The sequence below is a fragment of the Acanthochromis polyacanthus genome, chromosome 9 (genome assembly GCF_021347895.1).
Source record: "Acanthochromis polyacanthus isolate Apoly-LR-REF ecotype Palm Island chromosome 9, KAUST_Apoly_ChrSc, whole genome shotgun sequence".
Classification (NCBI taxonomy): domain Eukaryota; kingdom Metazoa; phylum Chordata; class Actinopteri; family Pomacentridae; genus Acanthochromis; species Acanthochromis polyacanthus.
Window position 1 is genome coordinate 38,788,850 of NC_067121.1, and position 16,718 is coordinate 38,805,567.

At 40.9% G+C, this 16,718-nt stretch overlaps 1 protein-coding gene across 1 annotated transcript in view; it reads left to right on the top strand.

The window, feature by feature from the left end:
• The window catches only part of ak5 (adenylate kinase 5), a 113,963-nt gene that overhangs the window by 68,010 nt on the left and 29,235 nt on the right, over positions 1–16,718 (top strand). The window contains 1 exon segment of the mRNA XM_051952919.1: positions 10,618–10,666. Coding sequence (XP_051808879.1) covers positions 10,618–10,666 — 49 coding nt within the window.

Sequence of the window (16,718 nt, forward strand, 5' to 3'; positions counted from 1 at the left end):
TTCCATATTGTGGTCCTGAGGCTCCAATGGAACGAGCCGAGGGCGACGGTTTGTTTCATTTGATCACGGGGTGACTCATCTTGAGTTGGATGTGCAGATTGTTTTCAGAAGTCAGGACTGAGAGGGGTCTTGTGCTGCTGCTGCCAACAAGGTCATCGTCCTGCTCCATTAGACCTCAGAGGGAGCTTCAGACATCCAGACACTGTGATGGAAGTCCCACCGTTCACCAGTTAGCTGAAGTCTCGACAACAGTTTGGACGGTTTCCCACGCAATCTGCTGCACTGACCGATTCATGGTCGTCTTTTCCTTTAGTTCTACAACTTCGGCCCATAATGCCCACAACACAAAGAAGGTTCAAACACCAAAATCAACTAAAATTGTGAGATGTGACCACAGGGAGGAAATGATTTAAACCTTCAGGAGAATTCCAGTTTCCTCGTTGGCTTACTTTAACTTAACAGCAACACATTAATAAGAAGTGTGCAAAATGCAATCTGAACACAAAATACTTGTAATTCAGCGACCAAACCTGAAACTATACATACACTGTTTACACTGTCTCCTTGCAGCTAGAAGATCCTGTGATCTTTCTGCTTGGAATCTCCACGTTCTCCTGTACATGTGTGGGTTTCCTACGGGTTCTCCAGCTTCCTCCAACAGTCCAGAAACATGCTGAGGTTAACTGGTGATTCTAAATTGCCCGTAGGTTTGAGTGTGATTGATTGTCTCTATGTGTTGTTACAACTTGGCTACAAAGCTGTAACAAAAACTGAGAGACAACGACTGTGTGGTGACTAAAAATGGTTTATTTGTATGCAAAACAACCCAACAAGTGCACTACAGATCATAGACTGAAACTCAGAATCATGCTGCTTGAGCCCAGGGAGGAAACAGCTCCTGTCAGAGAGCCAAACGCTGGAAGTGAGGGAGGTTTCATGCAGTTTGAGCCACTTCATCCCAGGTGTGGCTCAATCAGCTGACGACCCTCCTTCAGCTCTGAAACGAAAAGAGAGAACACCTGGTGCCCAGGTATAGCCCTGTGACAGACTGTTACCTGTCCAGGTGAACCTTCATTCTCAGTCAGCTGGGATAGACTCCAGCTTCCCATGACCCGAATGATGATTAAGAGGTGGATTGAAGGATGGATGGATGGACGGATGGACGGACGGACGAACCGACGGATGGATGGATGGATGGATGGATGGATGGATGGACGGATGGATGGACGGACCGACCGACGGATGGATGCATTTAGGTTGTTTAGCTTAGAAAGGCTGACAGAAGGTGTTACTAATTACAAAGGAAAAGGAAAACGTGTTAATTGCTGCCAGTGTTCAACAGCTGAGAAGTTTCACTGTGAATTTTTTTTTTTCCACATTTTTGAACTTTAAACCGGGTTTAAAGGTTAATGGCAGAAATGGGCGTCCGTACATCAAATGTGAGGTTTCAGAACAACTTTCTTTAAGTGAAACACACACTCCATGTGTCACTAGTGCAGATCTAAGAAGAGTGGTCTCTCCAGCGTCCGTCACCAGAGCTGCGTTCCTCAGCTGTTGTTTCTGATGTTTGTGCTGCTCGCTGTCACTCATCACCAACCTGCTCTGTCAACTTCACGGGAATTTGCAAGAATTTTTACAGAGCATCTGTGTACGTGTTTATCTCCGTGTTTCATCTGCATCACGTGGACGCGGTGCGTGTCGTGCATGTGTTTCTGCGTCTGAGTCATCGGACCAGTTGGTGTACCCACATGCCAGGCTGGCTCGTCGTTGACACCCAGCACTCCCCCACACTGACGACGTTTATTTCTCACTAACAGAGCTCTGCTTCACTTTGCTCTACACCGTCCTCCAGACTGCAGCAGAACGTCACTGACCTCTGTGCAAAGAGTCAAATATCTAAAAACTGCCACCGTCACAATCAGAGCAAAGCGAGGTCAAGAGCGGCCGACGATAGATGGAAATGTCAAGCGAGGCTGTTTTCCTTTAGTCATCCGTCTGCAGATGATGCTTAGTTATTCTCCAGCATGTTTTCAGGTGGATCTCTGTATGAGTCTTCATGTTGAAAACTGCTCTGTAGAATAAAAAATTCACACACAATCACTTCCAGCACTGAGACTGCTGGAAGATATTTATTAAACTCTAAATATGATCTCTTATCCTGGGTTACTCAGGTGTACCGGGGGCTTTTACTCTCATCCTATTTCCAAACGTTCCTGCTGAGACTAATTCAGAGCATTTATTAGAACATTATGTTTACTCGAGGAGGTTTTCTTTATGTGATTCAAGCTGCATTCAACTGGAAAATATGCTCGTGTCGATGCACACAAAAGGCTAATTCATGGTTTATATATGAACAGACTAATAGTGACTTTGAATGCAAACAGGAGACACACAGTTCCATTCATACTACAATAGATATGTCAGCCTGCTAAATGTTGAACACAGAAAACACACAGTGTTCCAGCACTCTGTAGCTAATTGTCCCATTCATTACTGCTGTACATTTGGTGGATTTTAATATAACTCAACTATTTATATTCTATTATAAATTCATTCAGAGCATTATGGCTTTGAGTGATGGATGTGTGCTCTCAGAGGAGAGTCCCACCTAAACTGCACCTCTTTTTTCATTAATTACGAGTTAAGTTCTTTCCACACTGTGCGATTTTAACAATACTTTAAGCTCCCAGCTCACTACGCTGTACGACATAAATCTAATAATCTTTGGGCAGGACGTGAAGTTTGCTCTGTGCAGATTGCACGATGAAAATGCAGCTGAATCTCAGCCTACGATGTACGTGAGTCGACGTGAATGAAGAATAAAACGTCATCAGCGTGCGCCGTCCGTCCATGAAAAATAAACCGAAGCATAAACAGAGCTCCTACAATCACAAGAAAACTAGCCAAATATGAACAAAGCTTCTACAATCACATGGAAACTAGCCAAACATGAACGGAGCCCAACAATCACAGAGAAACTAGCCAAACATGAACGGAGCCCTACAATCACAGGGAAACTAGCCAAATATGAACGGAGCCCTACAATCACAGGGAAACTAGCCAAACATGAACGGAGCCCTACAATCACAGAGAAACTAGGCAAACATGAACGGAGCCCTGCAATCACAGGGAAACTAGCCAAACATGAACGGAGCCCAGCAATCACAGAGAAACTAGCCAAACATGAACGGAGCCCTACAATCACAGGGAAACTAGCCAAACATGAACGGAGCCCTACAATCACAGAGAAACTAGCCAAACATGAACGGAGCCCGACAATCACAGGGAAACTAGCCAAACATGAACGGAGCCCTACAATCACAGGGAAACGAGCCAAACATGAACGGAGCCCTACAATCACAGAGAAACTAGCCAAACATGAACGGAGCCCTACAATCACAGGGAAACTAGCCAAACATGAACGGAGCCCTACAATCACAGGGAAACTAGCCAAACATGAACGGAGCCCTACAATCACAGAGAAACTAGGCAAACATGAACGGAGCCCTGCAATCACAGGGAAACTGGCCAAACATGAACGGAGCCCTACAATCACAGGGAAACTAGCCAAACATGAACGGAGCCCTACAATCACAGGGAAACTAGCCAAACATGAACGGAGCCCTACAATCACAGGGAAACTAGCCAAACATGAACGGAGCCCTACAATCACAGGGAAACTAGCCAAACATGAACGGAGCCTTGCAATCACAGAGAAACTAGCCAAACATGAACAGAGCCCTACACTAGCCAAACATGAACGGAGCCCTACAATCACAGGGAAACTAGCCAAACATGAACGGAGCCCTACAATCACAGGGAAACTAGCCAAACATGAACGGAGCCCTACAATCACAGGGAAACTAGCCAAACATGAACGGAGCCCTACAATCACAGGGAAACTAGCCAAACATGAACGGAGCCCTACAATCACAGGGAAACTAGCCAAACATGAACGGAGCCTTGCAATCACAGAGAAACTAGCCAAACATGAACGGAGCCCTACAATCACAGGGAAACTAGCCAAACATGAACGGAGCCCTACAATCACAGAGAAACTAGGCAAACATGAACGGAGCCCTGCAATCACAGGGAAACTAGTCAAACATGAACGGAGCCCTACAATCACAGGGAAACTAGCCAAACATGAACGGAGCCCTACAATCACAGGGAAACTAGCCAAACATGAACGGAGCCCTACAATCACAGGGAAACTAGCCAAACATGAACGGAGCCCTACAATCACAGGGAAACTAGCCAAACATGAACGGAGCCCTACAATCACAGGGAAACTAGCCAAACATGAACGGAGCCCTACAATCACAGGGAAACTAGCCAAACATGAACGGAGCCTTGCAATCACAGAGAAACTAGCCAAACATGAACGGAGCCCTACAATCACAGGGAAACTAGCCAAACATGAACGGAGCCCTACAATCACAGGGAAACTAGCCAAACATGAACGGAGCCCTACAATCACAGGGAAACTAGCCAAACATGAACGGAGCCCTACAATCACAGAGAAACTAGCCAAACATGAACGGAGCCCTACAATCACAGGGAAACGAGCCAAACATGAAGGGAGCCCTACAATCACAGGGAAACTAGCCAAACATGAACGGAGCCCTACAATCACAGGGAAACTAGGCAAACATGAACGGAGCCCTACAATCACAGGGAAACTAGCCAAACATGAACGGAGCGCCTGACCTGCTGACATTTATGTGTTTGTAGAGAACCCTCAAAGAAAACTTTCAAGGAATTTTTGGAATTTTTTTTCCTGAATATTTTGATATTTTTTATAAATTTTGGGGAATTGTTTTTGCAGAATTCTTGGATTTTTTTCAGAGAAAGGAACAATATATTTTGATTCCCGTAAATGAAGACAAGAGGAGAGTTAAGAGGAATCAGCGTTTGCCTCATTTCTGTCAATGTCAGTAAAAATCAAAAGTCAAAATGACTTCTTTAATAAAGTTAGAGTGCAGTTATCAGTTATTATATGTGGTTAAAGTTGAGGAATTATTAATAAATGAATAACACTGACTGTGATTAAAACAGCAAACAGTTGATTCCTGTGTTTAAGATGTTTTGTTGACCTGTCCATCCACCCCGACATCGTCCTGGCTCTAAAACCTGATTTCATTCTTTGGATCATATTATGCAAATTTACACAAATATTTCACATTTTGGTGCATTTGAAGCCGTTGGAGGACTGTTTCCAAATACATGCTAAATATTCTATTGATTTGCCGCTGAACCTCTGGGGAGTATTCAGTAATATTGTTTTTTTTCTTATTTTGCAGCGCATCTATTTTCCATTCAGTGTGCCGACGCCTTTTTCTTAATCTCGTTTTTGCCTCTGCACCTGATGTAATATCACAAAGCCAGTTGGTTAAACGACCTCAGCTCAGTAGGAGAACAATATGTAACACCAATCTGTATTTGTGCCTCCACTGAGCCGGCCGACAGTCATCTCACACTGCATTAGGACGAATATTAAACGTTTTTTTCTCTGAAATGTGAAGTCAGATGCTCAGTTTTCACACATCCACTTGTTTTTTGGTGGGAGGTGACAGAAAACATGGCAGGTGATGAGGCACATAATGTATTGTTTGGAGGAGAGAGTCGCTTGTTTGGGATTTTAATAAACGTGTTGCATAATCTGCCGAGCGACCGGTTGGGGAGCAGCTCAGTGAAAAACTAATCTGCAGTTTTGACTTTCCCTCGATGCTCGGCGCCTGCATGACTGATGTGTTCGGTGTCTTGTTGAAATGATTCATTAACATTTGAATTTGAGCCCTCTCTGTCTGCTAATTATTGGAATTTAAATGAGGCGGCTCCTAACTGCAGAGTCCATTAAGCGTCTTGGCGTCCTGTTCCCTCAGATTGTTCCAAATCAATGTTACATTCAGCACCGTGATTAAATCATCCACTCATTATTCTGTATCTTCATTCAGACATTTGCATGCTTAGTGCTTAATCCTTCATTTGCAGCTAGACAGTTTTGTTTGGATTCCGGATTAAAGGATTAAACATCTGGTAAACATAGAAACACTGGTTAATGATTTGTTATGAATTCTTTCAAATGAGCAATTAGAAAAACGTCAAAATATTTCAACAAAACACCCTATCGTTTATACGAGGACGGCGTTTTGGGGGCTTAAAAACGCAAAAATTTGAAACCGGCCTCCAGAGTGGAAAAGTTCTCCGCCGTTACGTTTCCGTCTAAACAGCAAAAACGCAAAACTTTGCCGGAAAAAAAAAAACTTTGCTGAGATCTGACCTCGTCGCGTACGCGATTACGTCACATACGTGCGCCGGTGCTTTGGTTTGCCGGCCGGTACAAGGACGTAAACAAATTCCATTTTGGGTTTTTGTGGCTTTGTAGTCCAAAGTGGTTCGAAGTAGTAGTTTGACCTCTTCGTCTGTCCAAACAAAGTTCTTCTTACTAGTCGCCATCTGACATTTACCGCGGCAGAGATCCGAAAAGGGAGATAGTATGCATGCGCGTAGACATGGCAGAGTTTTATCACAGCGCCACCCAGCTGCCTGGCATGCATATCCAATCGAATTCCACACACTATAGAGTCACCGTATATACGCAGATTTCCTTCAAAACCGCTCGTCTAAACGTGAAATAAAAAGTGAAGACAACACGCCACTTTTGCGTTTTCTGTTAAGATGGTCCTTGTATAAACGTAGCCTAAGGATTCAAGTAATTAGTTACAGGAGATGAATTAAAGCTGCACTCTTCAATACTCAGATAATCAATGGGTCAGAAATGTCTGATATTCAAGAGTTTTAATTACCTGACCGGCTCACAACTTCTCCCTTTTTGGTGCTGCTTTATTAGCAGCGTTAGCATTTATTGTCACCCATCGTAGATTGAAATGACAGAACAATAGATTTCCAGGTTAACCAGTCGTTCCAGGATTTCACAGTGTTTTTCCAGACTGTTGTGGCCCTAAAATGTCTGAATTCGCAGCAGCTTTTCTAGAAAACTGCGATGTAAGCTGTGATATTTTAAGGGTATTTGTTGCAATGAAATTGCAGGAGACAGCGACAGTTGCTAAAAAGTTGCAATTCTTTCAGCTTTGAGAACATGTTTCAACGTTTTATTTGACAACATTTCTTCCTAAACTAATTGTTTAACACGGTGGGACGTTAGCAGCAGAGAGATACTGGTTTAACAGGGAGTGGTTGGTAGATTTAACCATTTACTATTGAATGAATCGTATTTGGGCATATCCGTCAGTGGCTTAAAAAGCTAATTTCACATCTTGGCACGCACATGTTCACACAACCTCCCTCTCTATTTTTTTTAACTTTTAATTTAAAGCCTTAGTCTTGTTCTTTAATTTTCAAATTGCCTAGTCCTCCTGTTTGAGTTGTTTGCTCATCTAGTTAATTTTTCATTTATTTTAATTTTTACTATTTATTTTAACTGACTGCTCTGACTTGTCTCCTGTATCTTGTTTGATCGTCTGTGTTGTACGTTTTAACTGTCAAAGCACTTTGTGAAAGCTGTTCTTAAGGCTGATCTAGAAATAAAGTCATTATTATAACCTATGGTGTTAGCAAGTAGCTGGTGGAGACCAAAACAAAGCTAAAAAAAAAGTCCATTCTGAGCAATATTAAACACAAACATGAGGCAAGGTTCTTTATACTGGCTATCAGTATGTTTTAGGATCGATTTTAAAATTTAACAGATTACTTTTAAGCAGCCTGATAACATAATTAGCCAACAAGTTATTCTGACGGTAAATTAGTAAATTCAAATCTAAGCAATTCATTTTCAAATCGACTTTATTGCAGAATCAAAACTACTCAATTACAAGTGTAAAATGTGGCGTTAACCAACTGCTTTTCATGACAGCTCACATTTATTTCTTAGCTGTAGTTCCTGTTGGAGCCTCTCAGGTTGGAGCTGAGGTGGACGGTTAGCGAAGCATTGTGAGCTGCTCTGATTCTACAAGTTGTATTTGTTCATAGTTTAACCTTAAAAATGTGAGAAAATTATACTGCTATCTGAATTCCCTGGTGAGTCAACTAAAAAAGGGAGTTGTGGTTGACTATCTTCCCATCCCTATACTTATATTTATCTATATCATGCTACTGTTGAGGCCTCCATGGTGCAAGTCCAAGATCTTCTGTGACCTTTGGGGTCATATGCGCCGATACGAACTTCTAGATCCTTAGAAAGAAGTTTTTTGTCAGTTCTGGGGCCCCAACTTTTCAATTTGCCTTTTTTTTTTCAATTTCTCCTTCATTTCTGTCAGTAATAGTTCCACCTTTTCCAGTGCCGTACTGGTTTTTATGCACCATGTTTGCTTTTTTTCTGTCTTTGGACGATTTCACAACTTCTCAGTTTTATTTGCACATCATCGAGTAAACTAATATTTCCTTTTCTGTGATTTTACTGGATAGTATGTTGTAAAATCTGTAAAATAATAGTAAAGATTCACAGTGTAAACAACTAAATTCAGTCTCCCTTTTTTATAGAAAACATGCTTCTACGAACTAATTAATGTGTAAAGGTCTCTCTGCTCTCATCCTCCTCTACACACATTCTTCAAACATCACCCGTGACCTCTGAGAAATCATTAATTTTGTACTTTTAGCCTTTAGGAGCATCAAATATGCAGACCCCGACATGCGTGCCTGTTCCTGCCTTCACCAGGCTGCTAAATCACGAGGATTAATGACCTTCTCGTGGAAACACTCGAGTCGTTAGGAGGTCGTTTGTGCCAGAGTGATGCAGATGGTCGAAGCTGAGGAAGATCATGATGGAAACCTGCAGCCAGGAGGCTCGGAGGAGGGGATTACTTCTGAAACTGTTCTCAGAATATCTGAAACAGTTCATGTGCTTGAGTGGAAAACATCTTTCAGCCAGCTTTTGTGCTCCGTAATCTTGATTTGGGTGAAGAAGCTGCTGAGAGTTTTTCGGGCTCCATCCATGTGTTTGCTGCAGGAGGCTGAGGATGAACACGACACTCAGGCTGACTCTCTTCAAGGGGAGGTTCTCTTTGCGTCCTCATGACTGTCTTGGTCTCTAAGGGCCGGTTTATGGTCTGTCTGAACTTCTTTGAGAGACGTGCTGTCCGACCACGTCGCAAATCAAGTGTTTATAGTCGATCCAGACAGCTGCCCTCAGAGGCAGAGAGAAGCCAATAAGTCGGCGTGGGTGGAGGCGTTAACTGTTAAATCCGTTAAAAACAGAGATAACAGAGGATGCTTTCAGACAGTCGATGCAGGAAGATTTTACTATAAAGTGTCACTAATAGTTTGTAAAAGAAACAATCCTCAAGTCTGTTTTCACCTTCGGACAGCTGCTAATCACAACACAAAGGTGGTTTAAACGTCAGATTTACAGACATCAGGGAGTCCTCCAACCATCCAACCCTGTGTGGAAATGCCATATTTCTAGTCTTAATGCTTCAAAATTCAGCCTTTCAACATGAGACTGAATCAAATTCCTTCGTGCATAAACTCCTTCAAGAACCAGTTTTTGTGTTTTTTTTAGTCTGGTCTAAATAGAGCTCAACCTTCTCCAACACCTTTTACCCTCGTGTCGTCCTGCGGGTCAAAATTGACCCGTTTTAAATTAATTTTAACACTGAAACTTCTGATGTCCACATTTTCAACATTTTTGGGAAATTTTTGAACATTTTTTTAGTGGAAAAAACAAATGTTAAAAATGTTTCTTCAAGAACATTCACAAAAAAATCAACCAAAATCCAGCGAATTTCGCTGGATTTTGGTTGATTTTTTTGTGAATGTTCCTTCCAGCTCTTCTGATCGTGTCAGGTTTCCATAGCAACGACCGGCTGCTTCCTTGTGTCTCTGCACATCCATCCAGGGCTGGTCTACATCTACTAATAATGGTGGACCAGCGTGGATGTGAGGTGTGATGTCCAGGAGATGTTTTGCCCCATCCATAACATTCTGCTATAGGTCCCATCAAATCTTTATGTGAGTGTCTTCATTAGTGATCAGGAGTCGGCTCTATAGAGCGAGATGGATTCCACTGACGCCTTGAACACTCTCATTTTGGTGTCGTTTTAACTGGAGACACCCATATTTTTGTTTCTACATCATTTGCTGCGTTGGTGTAGCCTCCAAGATCGAGGAAATCGTCAACTTTTTCAACCCATCTAGTGCTCCAGTGTCTCCTCAGATGTTGGGTTAAGGTGGAGGCTTGTGGAAATGACAGCTCCCATCCGCTGGGTCCTCAGGTGGCGGATAGAGGAATGATCCAGATATGAGGGTTAGCTGTAAAGAGTCAACGGTTAGGAAACTCTGCCCTTTCAGTGGGGAACTGCTCCTGTTGATAGTCTTGGCAAGTCGTTACAGTATTTCTGCTACTAGAAATTCTTGATGAATTCAGATTAAAGCTCCACTGTTGAAACCTGTGCTTCTCGATCCCCAAATTCAGGACATTTCGAAGTGACCCCAAACTTTTGAACGATGCTTTTGGACATACGGCAGTGTTTTGCGAAAGTTTCAATTTAAAGACTTAAGCAGGTGCAATACCTGAAACCAATTGTTTAATATGGAGAGGAAAAGTGTAAATAAGAGCATATGCTGAAACTAAAATCTTAACCTTTCTGTCTGCAGGTTGAAGAAGAAGAAGAAGAAACCGGAGATGCTGAAGGAACCACAGAAAGTAAGTTGATGGAGCAATCAGTTTTCGATGTGTTGAGAATGTCTAATCTGACTACTCCAACACCAAATGATGAAAACACATTGGAGAAAATCGACAAATGGAGCAGAGTCTGTGATCTCCAGTCGCCTACAACAAAACTAGCTGGTCTCAAGGTCGACTATAGCTGTCACAGAAAGCATAAACTGAAATAAGGCTCTTTACCCGCTCAACGTAGATCTCCTTACAGTCTTTTGTCACTTCATTCATTGTCTGTGATCGTCCTTTGCTGACTTTGTGTCCGTTTAAACTCCATATAATCTTTATTTTCTGTACATGTTGTGATTTGAATGTGAAAAACCAAGGGCAGTGGCACACAGAACAATGTGAACAAAGATTCTTTTCAGATTTCACATTCTGATCATTTATTTCAGCCACAATATGTCACTGACTCATACCGCCTTTTCTTATATGCATCTGCACAGATTATCAAGGTTTTCTCCATGCTAAATGACTACCATCATTATATTGCAGCTTCTATCTATTAAATACATGTACATACGAGGTGAAAACAACCTGCTGGGGCATGCAGCTGATCAGAACTTCCAATAGACTGTCAAAAGCAAACAAACTGGCTAGCTGAGTAGTTTAGGGCACATAAATCACAGGTGTTGAAGTCATTAGCTTATGAAATGGCTGTCATCATTGTAGATTACAGGAGGTCCTCGATTTACGACGTCCTCGACCTACGGTGTTTTGTCGTTACGTCGAAACTGGCTCAGTGGAACTAGTTGGAGAGCAGAGCAGATGAATACCATTTGCACAGTAGAAACGCAGCGCTAAAAGACGGCTTTCTTTACATTTGCCGCCACATTGGGTTTTGTTACATTCACCAACTTCATTATGGCTCACAGGTGTAAATCACACAGTTTACACTTTGGCTGGTATTTTCCCACCGAGTTGTTTTTCAGTGTGAGCTAATGACTGTTGTCGTAACTGTAGTTATACAAATACGTAAACTGATCGATATCGTGATGCACGTAACGTAGTTGTTTACATTTTCACCGGAGTTCCGACTTAGGGCTAAAATCAACTCACGTCCCACCGCATAAACGGAACTCCGATGTAAGTCAAGGACCTCCTCTATTCCGATAAATACTGACCAGTAAGGAAATGTTCTACCAGAGGACATGTCCTGATCCACTCTGATTACAGATTAACAGAAATTGACCCTGATACCATATCTAGTCAAACCCCAGGTGTAAACATACATATTGGAGATGATAGGAGTTTCAGGAACAAGCAACTTCTTCTCTTCTAGGTCTTTGTAGACAGTTCACCTTCATCCAAGAGGCTGCTCAGTTCTGACTGGCTGATGGGGATCAGGAAAGTGTGGCATGTGAACATAGCAGAAGGTTGTCTCTTAACTAAGGGGCCGTTTACACGAGGACCATCCTAACAGAAAACGCAAAAGTGGCGTCTTGTCATTTCACGTTTAGACGAGCGGTTTTGAAGGAAATCTGCGTATATACGGTGACTCTATAGTGTGTGGAATTCGATTGGATATGCATGCCAGGCAGCTGGGTGGCGCTGTGATAAAACTCCGCCATGTCTACGCGCATGCTTACTATCTCCCTTTTCGGATCTCTGCCGCGGTAAATGTTCATGAATGGAATCTGTACAGATTCTGTACGTTTGTTGATACGACTCCTGTAGTGTACATAGAGCTGCCAGAGTTGCTTGAAGGTAGGAAGGATGGAAATAATCACACATCTTTGTTTACGTCCTTGTACCGGCCGGCAAACCAAAGCACGTATGTGACGTAATCGCGTACGCGACGTGGTCAGATCTCGGAAAAGTTTTGCGTTTTGCTGTTTAGACAGAAACGTAACGGTGGAGCGTTTTCTACTTTTCCACTCTGGAGGCCGGTTTCAAATTTTTGCGTTTTCAAGCCCCCAAAACGCCGTCCTCGTATAAACGGTAGGGTGTTTTGTTGAAATATTTTGCCGTTTTCACCTGCAAGCGTCCTCGTGTAAACGGCCCCTAAGGATGTCCGATATTGTGTTTTTGCCGATAACCGATATGCCGATATTGTCCAACTCTCAATTTCCGATTCCGATATCACCCGATACCGATATCTGCGGGCTGTTTAACTAATTCTCGGTAAAATCTCATATCTCCTGTGGTGGAATTAACACATCATGCCTCATTTTATTGTGATGCTCCATTGGATGCATTCTCAGATGCAACAAGGCTTTCAGATGGAAACATTGTCTGAGCAAAATAAGAAAATATTTCAACTTAAGTTGTGGAAAAATTACATATTTATTTTAATTTTAATTGTCTCAAACAACAATTCACACTCTCCCTCCCTCTATGAGTTGGTAAATGCCGGTGAAATCCAGGCATTATGATGATGATATTGACCGATATTACATTTTTAGGCCAATATTTTGCCGATATTGGAAATCCCTACTTTTAACAAAAGCGTGATCCTTTCTAATGCCAACCAAGTAGTTTTGGTACCCAAACTTAACCTGACAGACTGAAAACACACATGAACAAAAACAGAAGTGGAAAGCAAAAACCAAAGCAAGACTTACGTTTAATCAATGCTAGAATAATAAAGCACCAAGACGGACCTGAAACTGTAGTCAGATGGTTTGCTCACTTACGCAACCGCCAACTCCTTTAGTCTCTAAATTTGATTCGTGTCTCTTTGTGAGTGTCTTATTGAGGATCAGCTGCATTTTAATTGGGCTGATAATGACTTATTGAGCTACTAGAAGCCGGAGGATTTCCCTACTGGCCCGTATGTGGGAATGATCGGTGATGATAGCAGCCATTTATGGGTCCTGAGCAGCGAATCCCGACTTGATTCCTGGCAGGAGATTGCCTTCTGCAAGTCATCCCCCTGCTGTTTTTTCCACTACCGCTCTCACATAACAACATAATGACCCACCGTTTGTATGTTACAAAAACGCACCACGTGTCCTCGCCTTCCTCCTTCCATTCAGCGTTTCATCCAAACACAAATGGTTCCATCAGTAAATGCCAAACGTCGTGTCGCTGCGATCCACCAGATGAATGAACTTCTCCCTGCAGCGCCCGTCTGTGTATGTGTGTGTGTGTGTGTGTGTGTGTGTGTGTGTGTGTGTGTGTGTTATCAGCGTTGGTTTGCATCAACAGCACTGACTGTTAATTTCAGGGGACAGTGCTCATTCACTGATATTTATCAAATGTAAAACGTTTCTGCAGCAGCAAAGAGGACGACAAACCTCACGTGTTTAAGGCGTGTTTTATGCGTGTTGCTTGCAAATTTGCTGGAGCCACATATATGACATAAAATCCTGTTTGTCTGCAGTGAGATCGTCAAATCGTACCTCTCTCGGTTTACATTTTGTCATCCAAATCTGCTGTAGAAAAGGCTACAAGGATCAGATGCACAAACTGAGCCTTTGTCCTTTTTTCTGCTGACCTGCTGCTCTGATTCAAACAAATGAGTGAATAAATGCATATTAATGTTATTATTACTGGTGTAACTGTCATCACTGCTGCTATTATTGGTATAAAAATGTAGCTGTGGCATTTAGTTTTTGTCAGTAATCGGCAGAACAAGGTTTTAATTGGTCAACAGTGCAATAAAACTACACATCTAAACAGCTGGTGAACATGTTCTGCAATCATAATGAAACAACTCACAAAAACAAATGCAAACCTGTTGAAATGATCCAGTCTAGCTCGGTACAAGTTATCCAGAGGCTATGCTCCCGTCTTTTAAACCGAGCCATCTGTGTTTACTTTGTGATAAATAAGAAGGACGCAGCTTCTGTTTCTTCTAAACAAACCGCAGGTGCTGCTGTCGGAAAAAGAGGATTTCTCCCTGGAAACACCGAGCGGGAAATGTTAACAGGATGAGTCAAACTGACGTGAATTAAGATGAAAAGTTGAGAGGTGCAGCTTTAACCCTTTGTGTAAGCTCATCATGAAACAACGGCATCTGTTTTTTACTGAGTTTAGTCGTGTTGTAGAAGGAAAACACAGATGGAGACGTAGCTTTAATTTCCGTATAGATTTGAAAATATTTTGCATGAAACAGATTGTGGTGACATGATGCTCCGTTTACATGCCTGAAACATGTCAGTAGGCAACGTGCTGTAGGGTATGGAATCACAGGAGTGCCATAATAAAAGATAAATCCTTTAAAAAAAAAAAAAAAAGGACATAGATGTGTAAATATAAAAGGGAATACAGAAAAAATAAATCTCTTAAAATTAAGGAAATAAATGTGTAAATATAAAGAGGAATAAAAAGAAAAATATTCAAAAATAAGGAAATAAATGTGTACATATAAAGAGGAAAAAATTTTAAAAAATAAATCTTAAAAAATAAAGCAATAAATGTGTAAATATAAAGAGGAATAAATGCAAAAATATAAAAAATGAAATAAAGGTGTACATATAAAGAAGAAAAAATAAAATTGAAAAATAAAGAAATACATGTATAAATATTAAGAGGAGTTAATAAAAGAATAAATAAAAATAAATCTATTGAAAAATAACTAAATAAATGTATAAATATAAAGAGGAATACACAAAAGAATAAACTGAAAATTAAGGAAATAAATGTGCAAAAATTAACTTTATATTTCCAGATTTTTTTATTCATTTATTTATTTTTTATTTATTCATTTTTATATTGACACATTTATTTCCTTATTTTTTAAACATTTATTTTTTTATTTATTATTTTATTTATCCCTCTTTATATTTACACATTTATTTCTTTTATTTATTTATTTACTTTTTGTTATGGCATTCTGTGATTCCAGACATCACAGTTTCATTCCCAGTAAACTCCTGGAGGACCAGTAAAGAAAGGAGCAACTAACAGGATAGATAATGTTCTTAATGCAATTTTAGAACCAAATAGCTTCCTTAACAAGCAAATCGGGGTTGTTTATGGTTCTAAAAGAGGAATTACGTTTATTTAAATTCATGCTTGATGTCATGTTTTTAACTTGACCCGTTTTATTTCGGCATAGTCATTTAAATGAATAGTAAAGTCAGATTAGAGCTCTTTTTATGCACCAAGCAGCACATTAACATGCCTGAAATTCCTCATTCCCCCGAGAGAGCAAGATTGCACAAATAATATCAATCATTTAATCATTTCGCAAACAGCTCGTAAACAGTCGGGCTGTAAAAGATGAAGGAATGTAAATCATTTCTCCGTGTACGTGTGTTTGTTTGTATTACTCGTGTTGTGAGGACATAAATCTCCTCATTCATTACACTGTGGGCTCCACGGAACAAACATCATTCAGCTTCAGAGGAAAGAAAGTTTCAAAGTAGCTCAAGGACTCATAGAAGTCAGTGTACATATTGTATATATAGGATTGCTATTCTAATTATTGAACATTATAATAGTTTGAAGACATCTTAGAGTTATTTTGAACCCATTTTTAGTCATTTTTAAACCCTTCTCAGCCATCCTAGAGAATTAACTCCTGTTGGACAGGGTTTGAACAGTTCAGGAGGATTTTCTGAGCAAGTTCTGGACTAATTTGAGTAATTTGTATTCATTTTTGCACATATTTAGGATTATTTTAGACATATTTTAACAACATTTTGAGAACATACTTATTTTATGAGTTTAAATTGGAGTGATTTTGGACGTGGTTTTATTGTTTTTAGTCATTTTTGGAACCCTTCTAAGCCGTCCTAGATGCCGAATTTGTTTTGGACCAACTGAACAGGAAAAAAGGATTTATTGAGCAAGTTATGGAAAATTTCTAATAATTTTGGACAAACATGGATTTGTTAAAGATTTCTGTATCACTGCCAGATGGCATCACTGTAACCATGACAACAAGTGAACACTACATCAGCTGATTGTGATCCTACTACAAATCCACCTCTGAGGACTTATCAGGACTTATCCATCAGAAATGATCCAAGGAACAGCTGATCAAACTGTGGGGGTGTTTCTGAGTCCCACCAATTCCCGCCGCCCGCTACATATTTAGGTCACGTGATTCAGTATCCGTACATAACGTACACATTAATAACACACG